Raw genomic sequence first — 22,159 nt, 5'->3', positions numbered from 1 at the left:
TACTTGAGTTTTAAACTCTTCATTAAGGTAGGGGTCTGCTTCCAATGTGGAGAATGTACTGTCCCAAGCTTTGGGGGTTTTGTGCAGCTGTTTTCAGAGATACTTGTAGGGACCTGTAAATTTTCAGTTCTTCCAAGGTGGTGTGATAAGGGGCAAGGTGTTTACGCCTTTCCTGGCCTGTGCTCTGGTTTATGAGTGACAAACGCTTTTTTCTGCCTTGGAACTGTGAGGAGGATTCCTTTTCCACTGCCACCACAAGCTCTACCATGCCAGCACTCCTCCTTGTCCCAAGATCGCCACCCAGAACTGTGACCCAGATCCAGGCATGGGCAAAGTAAGAGAATCCTGCCTCAGCACCAGCAGAGAGATCCCTGCAGTCTCTCTCTGTTATCAGCCACTCAATTCCCCCTCAGTCTGTGGACCAGAAGCTCCAGAAGCAGCTGCCATCCTGGGATGTGCCAGGACTGGGGCTGGGACCGAGCTTCTCTCTCACAGCAGTCACAGACTTTTCCTACTGACCTTCTAAGTTGTCTTTGGCATTTGTGGGCTTAGAGGTCTGGAAACCACCACAGGTGCCTGTGATTCAGTCCCCTAAGGCCTGTTTCAGGTTTGCTGAGGCCTGGTCTTTGCCTGTGTGCCCATGGTGAACTGCGTTTCTCTCCCAGCCTACCGTGATAGATCTTTCTAATCAACTATCCAGGTTGTCTTGGGCTGGAAATTTGTTTCCCTCTGTCTTTTTGCGGGTTCTGCTGCTCTAGAATTTGTTTAGAGCCATTTTTTACAGGTATTTGGAGGGCTTTGGGGAAGAACCCAAGCAAGTCACTGCTTTCACTCTGCCATCTTGGCTCTGCTCCCCCCCCAATTTTTTTATTTGATTTAAAGAAAGCCAAGAGCTGAGGCTAGCAGCTGAGGTGATAGCTGAGGAGAGTTGGTCTTTCTGCAGGCTTCTCAAGGGGCTGTCATCAGAGCATGCTGCCAGCAGCTCTGACTCCCTAACCAACCCCATCAGATGGAAGAAAGTAAAGGGGAGGAGGGACATCATGATCTTGTGTTCCCTATTGGGAGCTTCCCCTGGGAGGAGTTGATTATTTCAAGGTTTAGAGTGTAGGTTTCATATGAGGGAGGGCTAAGAGGGTAGCCCCTGAAGCCCAGGTGCTAGTGGACTATGATCATGGAATCATAGACTAGATATCTAGAAAGGGCCTTGGATCACAGAAGACAGTGTCAGAACTGGGGAAGCCCACTGAAGGTAAATTGTAGAATGTGAGATCGGAAGAGACTAGAAAATGTAGGATAACAGTAAGGAAGAACCCAGAATATAGAATGGTAGAAGTAGAAAGGCCCTGAGAAGATTAGCTAGCAGAATTTGGGGGAGGGTCCTCTTAGAACACAGACACTCAGAATTGGCAGAGCCCTTAAGGATCACTTCTAAAAGGAACTCTGAAGATCGTTGGCTGCTTCTCCTGTCTGAATGTTTTTGTTTTTTAAAACCAAAATAATGAGAGGAGGAAACAGTTTTCTTCACCAGTGAAAGACCTCGGGATAAGTAAGCAGTGCTTGGAATAGAGGGACCTAGACTGGCTTAAGGAAGGTCCTCAAGATATTCAGTCAAGGACGGGGCGGAGCCAAGATGGTGGCGTGAAAGCAGTGACTTGCTTGAGCTCTCCCCCAAACCCCTCCAAATACCTGTAAAAAAAATGGCTCTGAACAAATTCTAAAGCAGCAGAACCCACAAAAAGACAGAATAAAACAAATTTCCAACCCAAGACATCATGGATGGTTGATCGCAAAGGCATATCGTGCCGGACGGGAAGAGGAGCGCAGTGTGGGATGGGTGTGCAGTTCAGAGGATTGCATCACAGGCAGCTGTAGCAGTTTCCAGACTCCTCAAACCAAGAACTCTGAAGACAATTTAGAAGGTCAGTAGGAAAAGTCTGTTTCTGTGGTGCTGAGAGAAAAGATAGGTCAGAGCCAGCTGCAGAGCGCAGGCGCCGGGGCGGTGGCTGTGTTCTGAGCTTCAGGCCCACAGACTGAGGGGGAATCAAGTGGCTGATCAGAGGGGGACTGCAGGCATCTGGTGCTGAGGCAGGAATCTCTTGCTTTGCCCGTGCTTGGATCTGGGTCACAGTTCTGGGTGGCAGTCCTGGGGTGAGGAGGAGTGCTGGCGTGGTGGAACTTGCAGTGGCGGTGAAGAGGAAACCCTCCTCACAGTTCCAAGAGAGAAAAGACTGCTTGTGGTCGGTCACTCAAAGACCAGAGCACAGGCCAGGAAAAGAGTAAACACCTCGGCTCTTATCATACCACTTTGGAAGAACTGAAAATTTACAGGTCCCTAGAAGTATCTCTGAAAACAGCTATACAAACCCCCGAAGCTTGGGACAGTACATTCTCCACAAAGAGTTTAAAACTCAAGTAGTTGGCTAGGATCATGAGCAAACTTCGCAAAAAGAGTCAGACTATATTATTTTACTTTGGTGACAAAGAAGATCAAAACATACAACCAGAGGAAGACAACAAAGTCAAAGCTCCCACATCCAAAGCCTCCAAGAAAAATATGAATCCGTTCCAGGCCTTGGAAGAGCTCAAAAGGGATTTTGAGAAGCAAGTAAAAGAAGTAGAGGAAAAACTGGGAAGAGAAATGAGAGTGATGCAAGAAAATCATGAAAAACAAGTCAACAGCTTGCTAAAGGAGACCCAAAAAAATACTGAAGAAAACACCTTAAAAAATAGCCTAAGGGGCAGCTAGGTGGCACAGTGGATAGAGCACCAGCCCTGAAGTCAGGTGTTCCTGAGTTCAAATCCGGCCTCAGACCAAACACTTGACACCTACTAGCTGTGTGACCCTGGACAAGTCACTTAACCCCAGTTGCCTAATATATATATATATATATATATATATGTATATAGCCTAACCTAAATGGCAAAACAGGTCCAAAAAGCCAATGAGGAGAAGAATGCCCTAAAAAGAAAAATTGGCCAAATGGAAAAGGAAGTCCAAAAGCTTACTGAAGAAAATGCTTCCTTAAAAATTAGAATAGAGCAATTGGAAGCTAGTGACTTTATGAGAAATCAAGACACAGTAGAACAAATCCAAAAAAAATGAAAAATTAGAAAACAATGTGAAATATCTCATTGGAAAAACAACTGACCTGGAAAATAGATCCAGGAGAGAGAATTTAAAAATTATTGGACTATCTGAAAGCCATGATCAAAAAAAGAGCCTAGACATCATCTTTCAAGAAATTATCGATGAAAACTGCCCTGATATTTTAGAACCAGAAGGTAAAATAGAAATGGAAAGAATCCACCGATCTCCCCCTGAAAGAGATCCCCAAAGGAAAACTCCTAGGATTATTGTAACCAAATTCCAGAGTTCCCAGGTCAAGGAGAAAATATTGCAAGCAGCCAGAAAGAAACAATTCAAGTATGGTGGAAATACAATCAGGATAACACAAGATTTAGCAGCTTCTACATTAAAGGACCACAGCGCATGGAATATAATATTCCGGAGGGCAAAGGAGATAGGATTACAACCAAGAATCACCTACCCAGCAAAACTGAGTATAATCCTTCAGAGGGAAAAATGGTCATTCAGTGAAATAGAGGACTTTCAAGCATTCTTGATGAAAAGACCAGAGCTGAACAGAAAATTTGACTTTCAAATACAAGGCTCAAGAGAAGCATGAAGAGGTAAACAGGAAAGAGAAATAATAAGAGACTTATTAAGATTGAACTGTTCACATTCCTGCATGGAAAGATGATATTTATAACTCATGAGACCTTTGTCAGTATTAAGGTAGTGAGAGGGGTAAAAATTATGTGTATGTATGTATAGATAGAAAGAAAGAAGGAAAGAAGGAGGGCACAGGGCGAGTTGAAGATGAAGGGGTGAGAGAGGATTATACTAGGAGAAGGAGAAAAAGAAAGGTAGAATAGGGTACATTATCTCGCACAAAACAGACAAGAAAGGTTCTTACAGTGTAGGGGAAACAGGGGAAGGTGAGAGGAAATGAGGAAATCTTATTCTCATAGGATTTGGCTTAAGGAGGAAGTAACATACACATTCAATTGGGTATGGAAATCTGTCTTACCCTACAGGAAAATAGGGGGAGAAAGGGACAAGAGAGCAGGCGGGTGATAGAGAGGAGGGCAGATTGGGAAAGGGGTAATCAGAAGGAAGTACTTCTGAGGAGGGACAGGGTTAAAAGAAAGAACAGAATAAATGGGAGGGCAGGAAAGGATTAAGGGAAATAGAGTTAGTTTCTTACAACATGTCTGCTATGGAAGTGTTTTGCGTAACTGCACACGTATGGCATGTATTGAATTGTTGCCTTCTCAATGAGGGTGGGTGGGGTGGGAAGAAGGGAGAAAATTTGGAACCGAAAGTTTTAAAAACACATATTCTTAAAAAAATGTTTCCACATGCAGCTGGGAAATAAGAAATACAGGAAATGAGGTACAGAAATAATATTCTGCCCTACAGGAAAATAGAAGGGGAAGGGGATAAGAGAAAGGGGGAGGAGAGATAGAAGGGAGGGCTGACTAGGGCAAGGGGTATTCAGAATGCATGCCATCTTGGGGTGGGGGAGAGGCAAGATGGGGTGAAAATTTGGAATTCAAAATCTTGTGGAAGTAAATGTTGAAAACTAAAAATAAATTTATATAAAAAAATGAAAAAAACAAAAGGAATAATTTTTTTAAAAAAAGATATTCAGTCAAGGAAAAGGCAAGAAGGATTGTTGGCAGAGGGAGAGGTGAAAAACACGTACCTGACTAGAGTAGGGAGTCTGCTGCAGCGTGAAGACTTGGTTTCTAGTTTCTGTTCTGCCATTGACTCCCCAGGTTTCCTTGAGCAAGTTCTTTCCCTTCTGGGCCTCAGTTTCCTCATTTGTAAGAAGGTGGTACTGGAGGATCTCTAGGGTCCCATTTGACACCATGTTCTAGGCACCTGAGAAAAGAAACAAGAATGTTTCGGAGAATTCAGAAAAGACAGTGTGGTCTTTGGCACAGCATCTCTTGCACCTAAACCTGGGCTCTTTGCACATATTAGATGTTTATTAACACGATAATTATTTGATGACTGAAATTGATTTGGTCCAGAATCTTGCCCCACAGCCCATAGGACTGTGAAGTGATATTTAAAGCTGTGTCCTCATCATAAAAAGGGACTTCCGCCAGGGTTTGTCCACTTTCTTGATTTGTTCCACTTGGCACCGATAGGTTGTATCTGCTAATCCACGAAGAGCCTGCGCCCTTGTTAGTTTGCTCTTCCATTACATTTTTTTTTTCAGTGAACTAAAATCTGTCTTCTCTCCCTCCCATGTCTGGAATGTCCTCTCTACCCATCTCCACCTCTGGCTTCCCTGGCTTCCTTCCAGTCCCAGTTAAAACCCCATCTTTTACGGGAAGCCTTTCCTGATCCCCCTTCATTTCTAGTGCTTTCTCTCCCTTGATTATTGCCAGTTTATCTTGTATATGTTTTAATTCTAGTGCCTTTCCTCTGAAATGATCTCCAGTTTATCCTATCTGTATCTCATTTAAAAATGATTCTTTACATGTTGTCTCCCACATCAGACTATGAGCTCCTTGAGAAAGAATTGGTTTTTTTGCCTTTCTTTTCATCCCTAGTGTTTATCATAGTGCTTGGCATATAGTAGGTTCTTAATAAATGCATGTTGAGTGACTTTACATCCGTTTGTATAAGTCTTCCCGAGCGTTTTTGAAACCCTCCTCGTCATCATTTCTCTCATCATAGTAGTGTTTTTTCATATATCATAACTTGTTCAGAGTCTCTCATTTGATGGGCACCCCCTTAGTATTCAGTTCTTTGCCAACACAGAAGTAGCTGCTGTAAATGTTTTTATAGAGCCCATGCCCTCATCACGCTGGTGGCCTGGCAGCAGCACCTGTGTGGTCGGTGGCCAGCCTCTGCTGGCTTGTCTCCTGAACTGTTAGGTTGCATGTCTGTCTGTGTATTGGATTTCCATAGCCCTTAGCTAGGCACCAACCTATAAGGACTTCCTCAGGCATATTTGCTCCCAGTGGGAAGGGGATCCAGAAAGTTCTAACTCCAGGCCCTCGGATGGCCTGTCCCCAAAGTCTGATGAGCCCCTGCCTTTTCTGTCCAGGCCCTCTTTAACCTGCCTCCACATGGAGATTCCTTAATCCACTTCGTCATGGATCTTGGGATGAAGGTTTACAACAAGAATTTAATCCGGATGAAGATGAAACCCTTTGTATTAGATGAACTGAATAGGAAGTATATGAATTACCTACATCTTTTGGCCAAGGACACTCAGGTAAAAGGGATTTGTGTGACCTTCCTCCTTCTGCCCCTCCTCTCCAACTTGAACTCAGGACAGAGAGGGGTGAACAAGGTCCCCTATCTCAAACCCAGTCTTATACTGGATATAGTTAACAAGTTCTCCAATGGTTCTGTAAGGAAGTGTTCTGTGGGTCCTGTGTGATAAGGTGGGTACAGGGAGCTGGGAAAGGCTCTTAGAACATAGGATGTCAGAGCTAGGAAGACTGTTACAAGATGGAATGTCGGAAGTGTGGGTGCCCTTAGAACATAGAACATCAGAGCTGGGGGGGGGGTGCAGCCTTAGAATGTAAAATGTGAAAGCTTGGAAGGCCCTTTTAATAAGGAACCCAGGGTGTCAGAGCGGGGGGGGAGGGAGTCCCTTAAAACACAGGATGTCAGGCTGGGAGGGTCCTTAGGACAAACCCTTAGCTCTTGAGCTGGAAGGTATCTAAGAAATTTGTCTAGCATCCAGTTTACAGAAGAAATTGAATCCCAAAGTGGGGGAGGGAATTGACGCTTGAGTGTAGAAGTGGCTGAATGGAACTTTCCTGCTGGTGATTCTCTCTGGGCCTTGCAGCTGGACTCCTGCCTGCCCCGGGAGCGCTGGGAATCCTTGGAGGCAGAAGCCACCATCTCCTCCGATTTCTTCACTCAAGAGAAGGTCTGGCCAGACGTGGTGTTGGCGCAGCTTGGAACACACCTTGTGGAGGTGATGGTGCAGGCCATCTGCATGCCCAATAATTTGTTCTCCTCCCAGACGGAGAAGAGACTCATCCCTGTGCTGTACCATGTTTACTCCTTCCTCTCCCTGAAGCAGGTAAAGATGCCACAGGCCTGTTGACCTTCACGGTGGCAGGATGTTCTTGGACTCTTGCATCTCCCAAATCTAATCGCTTTCCAGATCCTGTTGGTTTATGCTGTAGTGAACTCAGACCCTTTACATCTGTAGCCTGAGTTTGAATTTTGATTCGCTACTGAGGGAGCTAACCACCGTACTTTTGTGGCCTTATTTTACATGATTTCCCATTGCCTCATCCAGCTTTGTTTCTCCTCTCTTAAGTCACCAAGCATTTATGAAGTGCCTAGTATATGCCAGGCATATAAGAGACTTTCCCCAGGAGAAGAAAGCATGATCCCTAAGTTCAGCCATGTATCAGGCCTCTTTCTAGCTTCGACTTTATCCTTTTCTACATTCTTATTAAATTAATTGAGTGGGAGGCCTGGGCTTTGGAATTCTGGATGGGAGCCTTTCTAAAGATTCTAAAGATCTTAATTTGATTCTTAATTTTCTAGATCGGTTTCATTAAACCCCATCCAGCTTTCAATCAGCTGGTGGCTGAAGCTGCTTGCACCAAGCTGACCTTTGACTCCTCTGTCATGCCTATGCTGTGCCCTCCCAAACCTTGGACTTCACCTGTCTTTGGGGCCTATGTCCTGCACCCCACCAAGCTGATGCGTTGCCTGGATGAGACTGTCCAACACCAGCAGCAGCTGGAGAACTGCCCTCAGGAGCACTTACACTCGGTCCTCGACGCCCTCAATCTGCTGGGTAACTGTGCCTGGAAGGTGAACCAGCCCGTGCTGGACCTCATAATCTCCATCTTCAATGCTAAGGGCAGCAAGAAGCTAGATGTGCCCCCACCCATGTCGGAGGCCCCCATGCCCCCTTCCTACCAGTTGTCCAAAGATGCTAGCCCTTTAGAAAAGTCCAGGCTGCGGCGAGAGATTGCCCAGTGCCACAAGACTGCCCGGGAAATGTACAGCCTGCGCACGGATGCCTTGTACAAACTGTCCATTGCCCACCACCTGCGAGACCAGATCTTCTGGTTTCCTCACAACATGGACTTCCGGGGTCGCACTTACCCTTGCCCACCGCACTTCAACCACCTGGGCAGTGACATGACTCGGGCTATCTTGCTGTTTGCTGAAGGCAAACCCTTGGGGCCCAGTGGCCTGAATTGGCTAAAGATTCACCTCATCAACCTGACAGGACTTAAGAAGAAAGAGTCGCTGCAGGCCCGGCTGGCCTATGCCAATGAGATCTTGGAGGACATCCTGGACTCAGCAGACAATCCACTGACTGTAGGTGAAAGTGGCCACAGGGTGTCGTAGTAGGAGAGGCAGGGCTGCTGGGCCTGGGTAAGGGGAGCATCCAGGCTCTACCAACCTCAGAATCAGTAAGGCAGAAAGCTGCCCACGGCTGGAGGACCACGTGCTGGCCAGCATGCCCGGTTACTAAGCTAGGGGCGAGGCTGGCCAGCATCAGCCCAGAGTTAACCGGCTGCCTTTCCTCTCCCCAGGGAAGGAGGTGGTGGATGGATGTCGATGAGCCCTGGCAGGCGTTGGCCTGCTGCATGGAGATCGCCACGGCCATCCGGTCGCCAGACCCCGCAGCTTACATCTCCCATTTCCCCGTCCATCAGGTAAGTGGCAGTAGAGGTGAATGGATGGCTCTGTCCATGATGGAGGTGTGAGTTCTGCCTGGGAAACCTGTGAATTCCCCCCAAACTGGAGGTTCCATAGGCAGTAAGCTGCCTCAGGAAGAAGGGTGTTTCCTGTCCCTGGAGGCTGGATGGTCACTCGTGGAGAACGTGTGTTTGGGTAAAGAATCTTGGGATCTGAGTTTCATGGGGCCTTTGAGGTCAGTTAGCTGTTACATATAGAAGGAGTTTCTGTTCTGGTGGAAGTGGGACTAGATCTCAGAGGTTCCTTCTGGCTTTGAAATTCTGTGGGCAGTTATGGAAACCAGCAAGATTTCCCCTCTGAACCTACTCTGAGGTAGGAAAGGAAGGAAACCAGCATTTATTAAGTGCCTGGTGTGTGCCAGACACTGGGCTAAGCTCTTTTTACAGATAATGTCTCATTTGATCCTACAACAACCCCAAGAGGTAGCTGTTATTATAATGCTCATTTTACAGGTGAGGAAACTGGGGCAGACAGGTTAGGTAATTTGCCCAGGGTCACACAGCTCGGAGGCGAACTCAGGTCTTTGTGACTTCAGGTCCAGGTCTCCATCCATCTAGTTGGCTGTGGAGTTCAGTGACAGGCCTTATGGCCTTGGCGTACCCACTGTTTTGTGAGCAGTGAGATTGGGCAGAACACTGTGGAGAGGAGCAGACGGCTTAGAGCGCCTGCTAGTGCTCCCCTTTCCGCCAGCTGACTCTGAGGGCTTGGTTCAACCAGCATTTATAAGGGCCTCTGTGTGCCAGGCCCTGGGGATAAAGGCAGGAATGAAGCGGTCCTCACCCTAATTCCTAGGGAGAAATAACCCAGATGAGTAAACATAAACGATATCCACAGTTTTGGGGGCAGCTAACAGCTGGGGTGCCTGGGACAGGCCTTTCCTCGATGGTGGCACCTGAGCCTTGAAGGAAGCTGGGGATTTCACGGCCCATGTGAGCTAAGGCAGGAATTCCAGGCCTAGGGGACAGAGTCAAGGAGGAAGGGGATGGCATATGTACAAGCAGTAGTAATCTGGCTGGCTTTGCGGAAAGATTGGAGCCAGCATTCAAAGACCTCTGAATGTCTGAAATTTTATCCCAGAAGTAATAGGGAAGCCCTGAACCTTCTTGAGCAGGGGAGTGGGCTTCTGCAGTATCAGCTTTGTAGCTCTGTAGATGGGAGAGGGGAGAGGCTGGGGGAAGGGGCCTCCTTTAGAAGCCCAGGTAAGAGGTAAGAAGGGACTAAACAGGGATGATGGCTGGGCAAGCAGAAGGGGGCTTTGAACCAAAACGGGAGGAAAGACTGAACTGACGGAAGGACATTGGACAGCAGCTGAACCCCGCAGGCCCTGGCTCATCCTCCCTCCAGGTCTTCTCTATCCATTACAAGAGATTTGCCTGATCTCATTATGGGATCAAACAGGCTCAACAGGGTTTGCTGCCCACAGAGATGGGGGATCTGCCACTCTCCTAATAATGGCTGTGGTATTATTGTACTAGGACAGACACACTTCCCTTCCTGCTTTCTTCCCCTCCCCCATCCTACCCCAAGCTTTCCTCTTTAGTATTCAACTTTAGATTTTGTGGGTAGCTGCTCCTTTCCATGGAGTCTTCATGGCCCTCTTGTATCCAACTTCATTTTCTTTTGGGTTGAAAGCTGGTATCTCTTACTGCTCTTCCCCGTCTACGTAACTGGGCCAGACTCGCCCCTGTTAGTGCATTCATAGCTTTCCTATTTGTCCTGGCCCACCTGGTGGGTTTGCCTCTTGAGAGTTGGCTAAGATCCTCTGAACTATTTCCCAAACCTGGCTTCTCTCTTCAGGATGGTTCTTGTAATGGGCTGCAGCATTATGCGGCTCTGGGCCGAGATGTCATCGGGGCCACCTCTGTCAACTTGATGCCCTGTGCCGTTCCCCAGGATGTCTACCTTGGCGTGGCTCAGCTGGTAAGGTGCCTTGCCTCCCTCTGTCCTGGCTCCTTGTTCTCCACGGGCCCAGGCTCTTTGTGGCCCTGCCTCATGGAGGCTGGGCAAGTCCCGGGTTAGAGGCCCTGATCCCAGGCTCTTGGCTCCTCTCTCCTGCGTAGGTGGAAGAGCAGCGCAAAAGAGATGCCGCCAAAGGGAGCTCGATAGCCCAAGTCCTAGAGGGCTTCGTCAGTCGCAAGTTGGTGAAGCAGACAGTGATGACAGTGGTCTACGGTGTGACGCACTATGGCAGCAGGCTGCAGATTGAGAAGCGCCTGAAGGAGCTGGATGATTTCCCCAAGGTTTGTCCTGTGGCAAGGGTGCTGTCTTCCCACTTTGGGGAAGGAATGCATGCCGTGGCCTTTGCCCTCAGGGATGCCCTGTTAGTAGTCTTCACTCACCTATGCCAGACAGCTCCCTCCCTTTCAGAGGCTTCCAGGTGGTGCACTCAAGTCACTGGTTCTTAAAGCATGGCTCTCCCCTACCCGTGAATCTTACTGTGAACCAGGACAGCACACTTGGCGTGTCTCCTCAGAGCTTCTCTTTTCTTTTCTTTTTTTCAATACACTTATTTATTTTTAGTTTTCAACATTTACTTCCACAAGGTTTTGAGTCCCAAATTTTCATCCCATCTCGCCCCTCCCCCTACCCCAAGATGGCATGCATTCTGAATACCCCTTCCCCTATTCTGCCCTCTCTTCTATCTCTCCCCCACCCCTTCTCTTATCTCCTTCCCTTTATATTTTCCTGTAGGACAGGATAGACTTCTGTACCCCATTTCCTGTATTTATTACTTCCCAGTTGCATGTGAAAACTTTTTTTTTAAACATGTGTTTTTAAAACTTTGGGTTCCAAATTTTCTCCCTTCCTCCCTCCCAACTCACCCTCATTGAAAAGGCAAGCAACTCAATATAGGTAATACATGTACAGTTATGCAAAACACTTCCATAGTAGACATGTTGTGAAAAATTAACTCTATTTCCCTTAATCCTATCCTGCCCCCCCCATTTATTCTGTTCTTTCTTTTGACCCTATCCCTTCTCAGAAGTATTTGCTTCTGATTACCCCCTTTCCCAATCTGCCCTCCTCTCTATCACCCGCCTGCTCTCTTGTCCCTTTCTCCCCCATTTTCCTGTAGGGTAAGACAGATTTCCATACCCAATTGAATGTGTATGTTATTTCCTCCTTAAGCCAAATCTATGAGAATAAGATTCACTCTTTCCCTCTCACTTTCCTTCGTTTCCCCTCCACTGTAAAAGCCTTTTCTTTTCTGTGAGATAATTTACCCTGTTCTACCTCTCCCTTTCTTCTTCTCCTAGTATAATCTTCTCTCATCCCTTAATTTTATTCTCCAGATATGACCTCTTAATCTTCAACTCACCCTGCGTCCTCTATCTATCTATCTATCTATCTATCTCTATCTATCTATCTATCTACATACATATAATTTTCCCCCCTCCAACTACCCTAATACTGACAAAGGTCTCATGAGTTATAAATATCATCTTTCCATGCAGGAATGTGAACAGTTCAATCTTAATAAGTCTCTTATTATTTCTCTTTCCTGTTTACCTCTTCATGTTCCACTTGAGTCTTGTATTTGAAAGTCACATTTTCTATTCAGCTCTGGTCTTTTCATCAAGAATGCTTGAAAGTCCTCTATTTCACTGAATGACCATTTTTCCCCTGAAGGATTATACTCAGTTTTGCTGGGTAGGTGATTCTTGGTTGTAATCCTATCTCCTTTGCCCTCCGGAATATTATATTCCATGTGCTGTGGTCCTTTAATGAAGTTGCTAAATCTTGTGTTATCCTGATTGTGTTTCCACAATACTTGAATTGTTTCTTTCTGGCTGCTTGTAATATTTTCTCCTTGACCTGGGAACTCTGGAATTTGGTTACATTCTGTTTTCTTAGGAGTTTTCCTTTGGGGATCTCTTTCAGAGGAAGATCGGTGGATTCTTTCCATTTCTATTTTGCCCTCTGGTTCTAAAATATCAGGGCAGTTTTCCTTGATAATTTCTTGAAAGATGATGTCTAGGCTCTTTTTTTGATCATGGCTTTCAGATAGTCCAATAATTTTTAAATTCTCTCTCCTGGATCTATTTTCCAGGTCAGTTGTTTTTCCAATGAGATATTTCACATTGTTTTCTAATTTTCATTTTTTTTTTGGATTTGTTTACAGTGTCTTGATTTCTCATAAAGTCACTAGCTTCCAATTGCTCTATTCTGATTTTTAAGGAAGCATTTTCTTCAGTGAGCTTTTGGACTTCCTTTTCCATTTGGCCAATTTTTCTTTTTAGGGCATTCTTCTCCTCATTGGCTTTTTGGACCTCTTTTGCCATTTGGGTTAGGCTATTTTTTAAGGTGTTATTTTCTTCAGTATTTTTTGGGTCTCCTTTAGCAAGCTGTTGACTTGTTTTTCATGATTTTCTTGCATCACTCTCATTTCTCTTCCCAGTTTTTCCTCTACTTCTCCTTACTTGCTTCTCAAAATCCCTTTTGAGCTCTTCCAAGGCCTGGTACTGATTCATATTTTTCTTGGAGGCTTTGGATGGGAGCTTTGACTTTGTTGTCTTCTTCTGGTTGTATGTTTTGATCTTCTTTGTCACCAAAGTAAAATAATATAGTCTGACTCTTTTTGCGCTGCTTGCTCATGATTCCAGCTAATTACTTGAGTTTTAAACTCTTTGTTGAGGTAAGAGTCTGCTTCCAATGTGGAGAATGTACTGTCCCCAGCTTTGGGGGTTTGTACAGCTGTTTTCAGAGATACTTGTAGGGACCTGTAAATTTTCAATTCTTGCAAGGTGGTATGATAAGGGGCGAGGTGTTTACTCCTTTCCTGGCCTGTACTCTGGTCTGTTAGTGACCTCAAGCACTCCTTTCTGTCCTGGAACTATGAAGAAGGTTTCCTCTTCACTGCCACTACAAGCTCCACCACACCAGCATTCCTCCTGGCCCCAGGACTGCCGCCCAGAGCTGTGACCCAGATCCAAGCACGAGCAAAGCAAGAGGTTCCTGCCTCAGCACTGGCAAAGAGATCCCTGAAATCCCCGCTCCGATCAGCCACTCGATTCCCCCTCAGTCTGTGGTCCGGAAGTTTAGGATGCAGCCACTGCCCCAGCACCCACGTTCTGTACTCTAGAGCTGGCTCTGACCTAGCTCCTCTCTCAGCACCGCAGAAGCAGACTTTTCCCACTGACCTTCTAAGTTGTCTTCGGTGTTTGTGGGTTCAGAGGTCTGGAAGCCGCCACAGCTGCCCAAGATTCAGTCCTCTGAGGCCTGCTCCAGGTTCACTGCAGCCTGTGCACCCATGCCACACTGCGCTCCTCTCCCTGCCCATCACGATACACCTTTCCGATCAACCATCCAGGTTGTCTTGGGCTGGAAATTTGCTTCACTCTGTCTTTTTGTGGGTTCTGCTGCTTCAGAATTTGTTTAGAGCCACTTTTTATAGGTATTTGGAGGGGTTTGGGGGAGAGCTCAAGCAAGTCACTGCTTTCCCTCTGCCATCTTGGCTCCGCCTCCTCAGAGCTTTTCTAGAGCACATTTGTGAGCAGAGAGGTGGTGGAGGCCACCATGGTAAATGTGGATGCGTTTATATGCATGTACTATCACTGGGAGTAAGAGACTGCAGATGGACAAATAGCTGCCTCTGGCACAGTGAAGCCTAAGACATGCTCTTCAGTGACTCCTGGCACGTCCAGGTGCATCACTTTCCTTTCTCCCCCCAGTCGCTTACCAGGTTCTGTTCCTTCTTAGTATTGTCCCGTGTTCCTCCATTCCTTCTCAGTCCCTGTGGCCTGGCCTCTTGTAACAGTCTCCTTCCTTGCTACTCTTCCTGCCTTCAGTGTTCCTGTGTGCAGTCCATCCTCCAGGCCACTGCCAGAGTCAACTGTCCTGCTTACAAGGCCTCGGGGTCTCCCCTGACACGAGGTGTGCTGCTGTACGGGGTACACACCCAGACTTAGATCACAGGCCGCAGCTTTGAGGGCTGGGGAGGGTCTCGGAGGGCCCCAAGTCACCCACTCTTTGTGCTTTATTTTTATGTGTTTTTTAAATTTTTTATTCATTTTAAACTTAAATACAAAAGAAAAAAAACATTTTCATGTACACAGCAGAACATAAGAGAGGATCCAGTATAGAGCAGCAAATTTGCATTTCACGAAAACCTGCATGATAAATCCTGCACGTTGTTTTCAAAGCAACCCAGCTTTTCTGGGCTTCCTTCTAGGTTTTCTTTTGTTCTCTGCTGTGCGCTTTTATTTTTTTCTTCCCCTTCTGCCCTTCCCGCTACAATTAAGCAGGATTGTACATAGGTGTGTGTATGTATATATAAAAATGTATGCACACAAATACATATCCATAAACATATGTATATACGCACACATATGTATGTGTAAGTTCTTACTATGCGATTTCTCTTTGTCAGTTCTTTCTCTGGAGGTGGATAGCATCTTCCTTCATAGGTCCACGTCTTTCCTTGTTAATCTAAACCAGCTCATCGTTTCCTGTGTCACAGCACTGTTCCATCACAGTCATACACGACAGCTTGTTTAACTATTCCCCACTTGAAGGGCATCTGTCATTTTAGACAATCTGATAGGTGTAAGATGGTCTCTCAAAGTTGTTTTAATTTGCATTTCTCCAATTAATAATAATTTAGAGCATTTTCTCATATAATCATATGTAGTCTTGATTCCTTCATTGAAAAACTGCCTGTTCCTGTCCTTTGACCATTCATCATTTGGAGTATGACTTGTATTCTTACAAGTCTGATGAAGTTCTCCATGTATTTGAGAAATGAGGCCCACATCTGACAGATTGTCTGTGAAAGTTTTTTCCCATATTTTAAATGAGCAGACTGAGATCTAGAGGGATAAAGTGACCTGCCCAGGATCACATGTGGTGGCAGGCCTGGGGTTGACTCATAATGCTAGCATCCTTCTCCTGAGCCATACTCCCCATCATTTTGCTGTTGCACAATTGTGGTCAGGGTTTGTGGAGACTGGGGAGAGGTCCCAAGCGTGTGTAACTGTTCGGGTACCTACATGGGTACTGCAGCAAGAGCCCTGGGCTGGCATTGACTCGGGACAGCTGGGGGCCCTTTCAGCACCTGACATGCCGTGTGACCTTGGGCAAGTTACTTGGAGTTAAAGTTGGAAAGGTCCTTTGAGGTCACTGGGTCACACCTCCTCATTTTACAGAGAGAGATAGAGGGGCTTGGCCCAAAGTTCTCCAGAGCCTCAGTGTCTTCATCAGTAAAATGGAGAGAGTTACCCTTGCTTAGCCTCCTTCATGGAATTGTTTTGAAGATTCACAAGCAGAACAGATGGAAAGCATGCTCTGTAACTGTGACCCCCGCGCCCTCGCAGAGATACAAGTCATCTTTATAACCCAGCAAGGCCCCTCCCTCCTCCTCGAATCTCTCTGAACCCTCTGGAGCCTAACCTCTGTTTTCATCCTGCTTCATCTTCGAGGCATGAGTGTCCATGGTTCGCTGGCTGCTGGGCCACGCAGGCTTTCCTCATCGGCTTCCAGGGCCCCTTGATTTCTGGCATTTGTTGGGCCTCTCCCAGTCACCCTCTTTGGGCCTGAATGTAGGCTGTCATCCTATTCCCGTCTCACACTTTGCAGTCAGCGAGGCTTCATCGTTCAGATCCTTCTCCATTCCTTCCTTTAGTCATTCAACAAACATTAGATGCCCACTCTGCACAGATAGAGCTCTCAACCTGGTACTGCTAGAGATGCGCACTTTGGATGAGAATTCTTGCAGCTCCTGCCACCTGCCCAGTCAAGGGCAGTCAGCAGCATCCTTACACTCCAACTACCATCAGCTGACTGCCTCTCTTTCTCCTTACCAGGAACACATATGGGAAGCCTCCATCTACCTCTCCCGGCTGGTCTTCACTAGCCTTGGTGAGATGTTCTCAGGAACCAGGGAAATCCAGGTAACTACTCCCTACCCTTCACTAAGACCTGTGGGCGCCTCATGAATGGGCTCAAGCCGTTGGAGGACTTCAGCTGCCCACCCAAGTTCTGTCTGCGTGGCAGCTGGCAAGGGCAGCCTTAGTCTTGGTAGGAGCTCTAAGACGTAACCAGAAGACCTGGGTTCTCTCTGCCACTAGGTACATAACTGTGAAGGAACAAGTCTCTCCCTTCTCTGGGCCTCAGTTTCTCCATCTCTAAGAGCGTAGTGAGAATCCTTGTACCATCTGCCTCAAAGAGTTGTGAGGCAAGCTCTCTGTAAACCTTAATGTGTTTTAACATGGGCACTGTCAGTCTTGCCCTCGTGTGCTTCCTGACCGCCATCTTAGTCTGCAGGCAGAGCCAGCTTCCCAAGCTGGGCCTTTGGTCCTCCTGCCACTCCCCACCCCATCTCCCTGCCCCATGCAGAGCTGGGTCCACTCACAGCAGGGGAGGAATGCCCCAGCCTTGGGCCTTGGGGACCAGGGCTCAGCTGGTTAGTTACATCAAGGTCCCAGGACTGTTGTCTTGCTCCTCCCAGGCGTGATGAATTTTTGTGTCTGTAAGTGCTTCTCCTTTGTCTTAATTAATCACTCATACAACCCTGTGAGATAGAGAGTGCGAATTCTGAGAGGCCAAGGAAAGCCTGTGAGTGTGGGGGGCATCATGGAGCAGTGGGAAGACCTGAGTTCAAATCCTTGGCTAAGCCACTCTCCCTTCATGGGCCTCAGTTTCCTTACTTGTGGAGGCCTAACCAAATGTAGGGAGGTTCATTACCAAACAATTGGGCTGAGGGTGGTTTGTGATCTTCTTTGGTGATGGAGGCACCCATGTCAGTGGGTACTCATGGATCTTTGAAGTCCAGATAAGAAAACCAAGGCTCAGGAAGGAAGTGACTTCTCCAAGGTCGCAGAGATCCTAAGCTGTGGAGTTGTGATTCAAACCCAGGCCTTCAGATTCCAAATCTAGGCATCTTTCTGCTGTTGAGACCTTCCTCTCACAGCCTTCGCCTCACACTTACCCTCTGTCCCCCAATCTGGGTTCTCTGCAGGACTGGCTGACAAAAAGTGCAGACTGTATCGCCAAGTCAGGCTCCTCTGTACAGTGGGTCACCCCTCTGGGCCTTCCCATCATTCAGCCGTATCACAAGACCCAGAAAACCATTGTAAGTGACACATTCCCTGAACATATCCCTGCCTCTCCCTCCCGAAATGTGTGGGTGTGGGTATGGCCGTGGCCATCCCAAGAGTGACTTCCTCACTCTCTTCTCAGGTTTCTGGGAGTCTGCAGTCTCTGTGCCTAATGAGATACTGTGATGTCAGCCAGTGAGTGACCACTCATGCAGTCCCCAAGTCACAGGGAATAAGTGCCTGTCTTTCATTTAAGACCCTAGCACCAACTGTCCCACATAGCGACCTCAGAACACTCTCCCTTTGGCTTCTTCCTTACCAGCCTTGTGCCGGGGCACTAGCCAAGGGCTGAGGGTCCTTACATCCTGGGCACTGATTCGTGGAAGTGCTCAGTAGTGATATCCCCTCTCAGTGGCTGGGGATCTAGGCCTGCTTCAGATGGGGGTTTGCATACTGGGAGTTGCTGGGAGTAAGGAGGAGGAGGAGGAGGAGGAGGAGGTGTGTGTGGCCCAGAAGCCCAGTGGGACAGGCAGCCCCTTCCACTTGTCCTCACAGGAAACCAAACACCTTGAAACAGAAGAATGCCTTTCCCCCCAACTTCATCCATTCCCTGGACTCCACCCACATGATGCTGACGGCCTTGTACTGTCACAGGTGAGCAGGCAGCCCCTGCCCAGGGTGTATGGCTGGCATGTGACTGTGGCAGAGGTGGCACCACCACCAGCTTGTGAGAAACAGCCTCATCTGCCTGCCCAAGTACTCTTCAGCTTGGCCTGGTCACTTCCATTCCTGTTAGGGCTCTGTGGGTGGGTAGGTGTGTGTGTGGGGGTGTCTTCCTCTGTGTCATCTGGCGTGCTCATAAAGCCCTTAGGTCCCCTACACCCCTGAGCTCTGCTTATGGGCCTCGACTCTTCCTTTAGCAAGCTGGGAGCCTTGGCAGGGAGGAAGCAGCTTCGAGTACAGATGAAGGAGCCCAGAGTTCAGAGTAGAGCAGGGCCTTAGCAGCCAACAGCTGTTCTCCTGGGCCTTGTGTGAAGTCAGAGTCCTCAGAGGGCTAATTTGTTCTCCCCCCATCCCTCAACCCTGCTCCCTCCTGTAACCAGCCCTCAAACGAACCTTTCCCTGCCTCCTAGGAAGGGACTGACCTTTGTCTCTGTGCACGACTGCTTCTGGACACATGCCTCCACTGTGGATATCATGAATGAGGTGAGTGACCTTCCCTGCTGTGCTTATAGGTGCTGAAGTGGAGGGGGAAGATTGCAGGAGGCCACTAGCTGCTCCTGTGCTGCCCCCAGTGATGCTGGCAGTCAGCCTCGCTGTGGGAGGCCCAAAGGGAATTCACACATAAAAGGGGAAGGGGGCTAGACAAGTTCTGAGGTCTCTTCTGTTTGGAGAGTCTGTGAACTGCCTTTCCCCCATCTCTTCTTTCCCTCTGGGTCCTCAGTAACCAGGGCAGGGCCTCAGAGGCTAGGTGGTATGTTTCTTTCTGAAGCCAACTCCAAGGTAGCAGGTGCCTCAAGAGTCCAGAAGCCCAGGCGAGGACTGCTCTGGGTCCCCTTGGCACCGTTGCTCTGATGAGGCTGAGCAAGGCTGGGCCACAGTCGGGGTGATCTCTGTTGGGGGTGGGGGAGTCTCTCAGCTGGGAATCTCCTCCATTTCTCCCCCCATCTGAAAGGGACAGGAGGGAAACTGAGGCTTCAGTTTTCTCCTGCTTTCCAGGTCTGTCGTGAACAGTTTGTGAATCTGCACAGTCAGCCCATTCTGCAGGAATTATCTCGGTACCTGGTACAGAAATACTGCTCTAAGTTCCAGTGAGTAACCACTTCCCCACCACTCTTCCTCCCAGTGGCCAGGGGGCCTCTGCTGACGAGGAAAAGACTTGCTCAGTCTCCTCAGCTTTAGCCTTCTCCAGGGGATTAAGAGGGCAGCTGGACAGGAGACGTGGCATCGGGACTCTGCTCCCTCGAGCTGCTGGACCCGATGACAGAGTCCCAGCGGTCCCTGAGGGATCACCGAGGCAAGCATCAGCCCAGCATGGGGAAGGGGTTTGCCAAGTCGAGGCAGAGCCCAGGTTTCTGCAGTGCTTTCCTCTTCACCCCAGCTGCTGTTCAACAGTGTTTCCTGGTGGAAAACCAAACCCAGACTACTCTGGACTCTTTCCCCTTGCAGTGAATGTTTCTTCATCTGCCCTCTGCCTGTCTCGTTGCTGTCCTTAGTGGTCTCCTATCAGGATTCCCTGAAAACCCTGCCCCTTGGGTTTCAGGCCACTTGCTGGTCCTGCACTGATGGTTGGTCATTCTCTGACTGTTGATTTTTTCCCTCTGGGCTTTGATTTTAGGTCTCATGATTCTTCTAAAGAAATATCCGTCACAGAGAAGTTGATGCTAAGGACGCTGTCTCATGTGCCTGAAAGAGGTAGGAAGGCCAGATGGGCCTGTGGCCTGGGATGGGGTGGGGAGGAGAGGAGCTGGGCCTTCCTAGGCTCCCAGGGATGAGATGAGCCCATCTGGCCACCTCCATCCTCCCTCACTTGCCCCCAACCCATCTTAGCAGAGCAGAGCCCCAAGGATGAAGAAGAGGCATTGTGGGTAGTATGTGGGGCTGCCCTGAATCCCGCAGCAGTCTTCTGCCACTTGAGAACCTCTAAATTGGTTCATCCCCTTCCAGCTCTATCCTGCTTCCCATGCCCTACCCCCTCCAGGCGAGACCCCACTCACCCTGCAGAGAGGCTTTGGCTTCAGCCCCATAGCCTGTGCCCTGAGTCTCACACACAGGGCCTTTGTGCATGAACACCTGGGAAGGGAACCCAGGACTATCGGCCTGCAGCCTCACCCTCCATTTCCCCCCTCTTGACAGCTCGTCTCTCCGGGGATGTTGTGATGAATGGTAGAAGGGCCCCGGCTCCACTGACTCATTCTTTTCTCCATCCTTCCCTTAGGAAATTTTGATCTACAGAACGTGAAGAAATCCACCTACTTCTTCAGCTGAAGATGGCTCTGAGCATGCCAGACACCCAGGGTTCAGAGGGCCCTTGCCAGGAGTGTCCCTGCATCTTGAGGCCTCAGGGGTTTGGTCCCTCCTGGTCTGTGCCTCTCGGGCCCTCTCTGCCCTGATCCTCCAAGAGTCCATCCTGCCTCCAGCCAAGGCCGAGCTGAGCTGGCAGTGAGGGGCTGTGTCCCCTTCCATTGTCAGCACTCAGACTGGCAGTGGTTGGGGCGGGGGGGTGGCTCACAAGAGTGCTCCTGGGGCTGTTTCCCAGCCTTAGCTGCATGAGCCTCCCAGCTCTTTCAGCTGACCTCCCAGAAAATACTGGGGCCAGGCCACATTCCTTACTCACTTATCAGCCTCCTGACATGCCCCCTCCCCCCTCCAGCTGAGTACCAGGGGGCCCATGTCCCAGGGGAATGATGGTTCTCCAGACCTGCTGAGGAGTTGGGACTAGACCGGAGCCCCCTTCTTCCAGGAGGACCACAGGATTTTCCATACTTTTACCTATTTGTCCATCCTGAGCATCCAGAAATCTCTGGCCCATGTACAGTAGTGTAAATAAAAAGCTGTGAACCTAGTGAGGGTGCTTGCTGTCTCAAGGACCATCTGTGGATAGGCAGGGGAAGACTCCCCCAGCCCCAGAGACCTCCGCTTGCAGGTGGGGGCTGGGGGGAGGGGAGAAGCACCACTGAAGATCCTGATCTGACCTGCTGCTGTCAGAATGGAGATTTCCCAGATGGATCAGGGGAAGAAGCGGAAAACAAGCCAATACAGAGCCCAGCTTTTCTAGGCCTCTTCGTCTATTGTCACTAGCTCAGAAGAAATTGCTTCCTCTATTCTTGTCTGTCTTCCCAGTTCTCCATTTCACACTGAGCAATGTGGTTTAGGGCTTTCAGCATTTTGTGTGGAGAGCGGGCAGGGGCTTCAGTGCGGGAGGGAGGTTGCCTCTGTAGTTGGGGCTGCTTGGATTCAGGGCCCATAGACTTCCCTGCTGCCTCCCCAAAGCTGCAGGGCTGGTTAGGGAAGGTGTTTGAGGTATAGACTGGCTGCACTGTAATCTGAGCCTTGGATCACGGGAGATGGGACAGTGGAACCCAGCCCCCTCTGCCTCTTCTGCTGTCATGTGGACAAGGAGACTGCTGGGCAGTAGAAAAGGTGACCTTTCTCCTGCCTGTAGTAGAGGGTATTGGCCTAGACCCACCCTACGTTTGAACAGTCCGGGCTTAGAAGCCTTCCCTCCACTGGAAAAAGCTGGAATGGCCATGCCCCTCTAGGAACTGGAAGGAGAGCAGCCTGGGCCTTAAAGCAAGCCCTACCTTCCACAGGAGCTGAATAGCAGGAGTCTGTCCCTGCCCCCAGTATTGGG

The 22,159-nt window shown here is 48.5% G+C and overlaps 1 protein-coding gene across 1 annotated transcript in view; it reads left to right on the top strand.

Annotated features, from left to right (window-relative positions):
* POLRMT (RNA polymerase mitochondrial) overlaps positions 1-21,368 on the top strand; it is a 46,287-nt gene extending 24,919 nt beyond the window's left edge. Inside the window, 14 exon segments of the mRNA XM_078154179.1 lie at positions 6,129-6,299; positions 6,882-7,121; positions 7,598-8,386; positions 8,605-8,727; positions 10,568-10,690; positions 10,831-11,010; positions 16,573-16,659; positions 17,727-17,840; positions 17,948-18,000; positions 18,361-18,459; positions 18,939-19,011; positions 19,525-19,616; positions 20,144-20,220; positions 20,744-21,368. Coding sequence (XP_078010305.1) covers positions 6,129-6,299; positions 6,882-7,121; positions 7,598-8,386; positions 8,605-8,727; positions 10,568-10,690; positions 10,831-11,010; positions 16,573-16,659; positions 17,727-17,840; positions 17,948-18,000; positions 18,361-18,459; positions 18,939-19,011; positions 19,525-19,616; positions 20,144-20,220; positions 20,744-20,793 — 2,271 coding nt within the window. The 3' untranslated portion in view covers positions 20,794-21,368.
* Positions 21,369-22,159: the final 791 nt, after the last annotated feature.

This window comes from Phascolarctos cinereus, unplaced genomic scaffold, assembly GCF_003287225.1.
Source record: "Phascolarctos cinereus isolate Bilbo 61053 unplaced genomic scaffold, phaCin_HiC Scaffold_4;HRSCAF=312, whole genome shotgun sequence".
In the NCBI taxonomy this organism is placed as follows: Eukaryota; Metazoa; Chordata; class Mammalia; order Diprotodontia; family Phascolarctidae; genus Phascolarctos; species Phascolarctos cinereus.
This window is presented reverse-complemented; position numbering and strand designations above follow the sequence as displayed.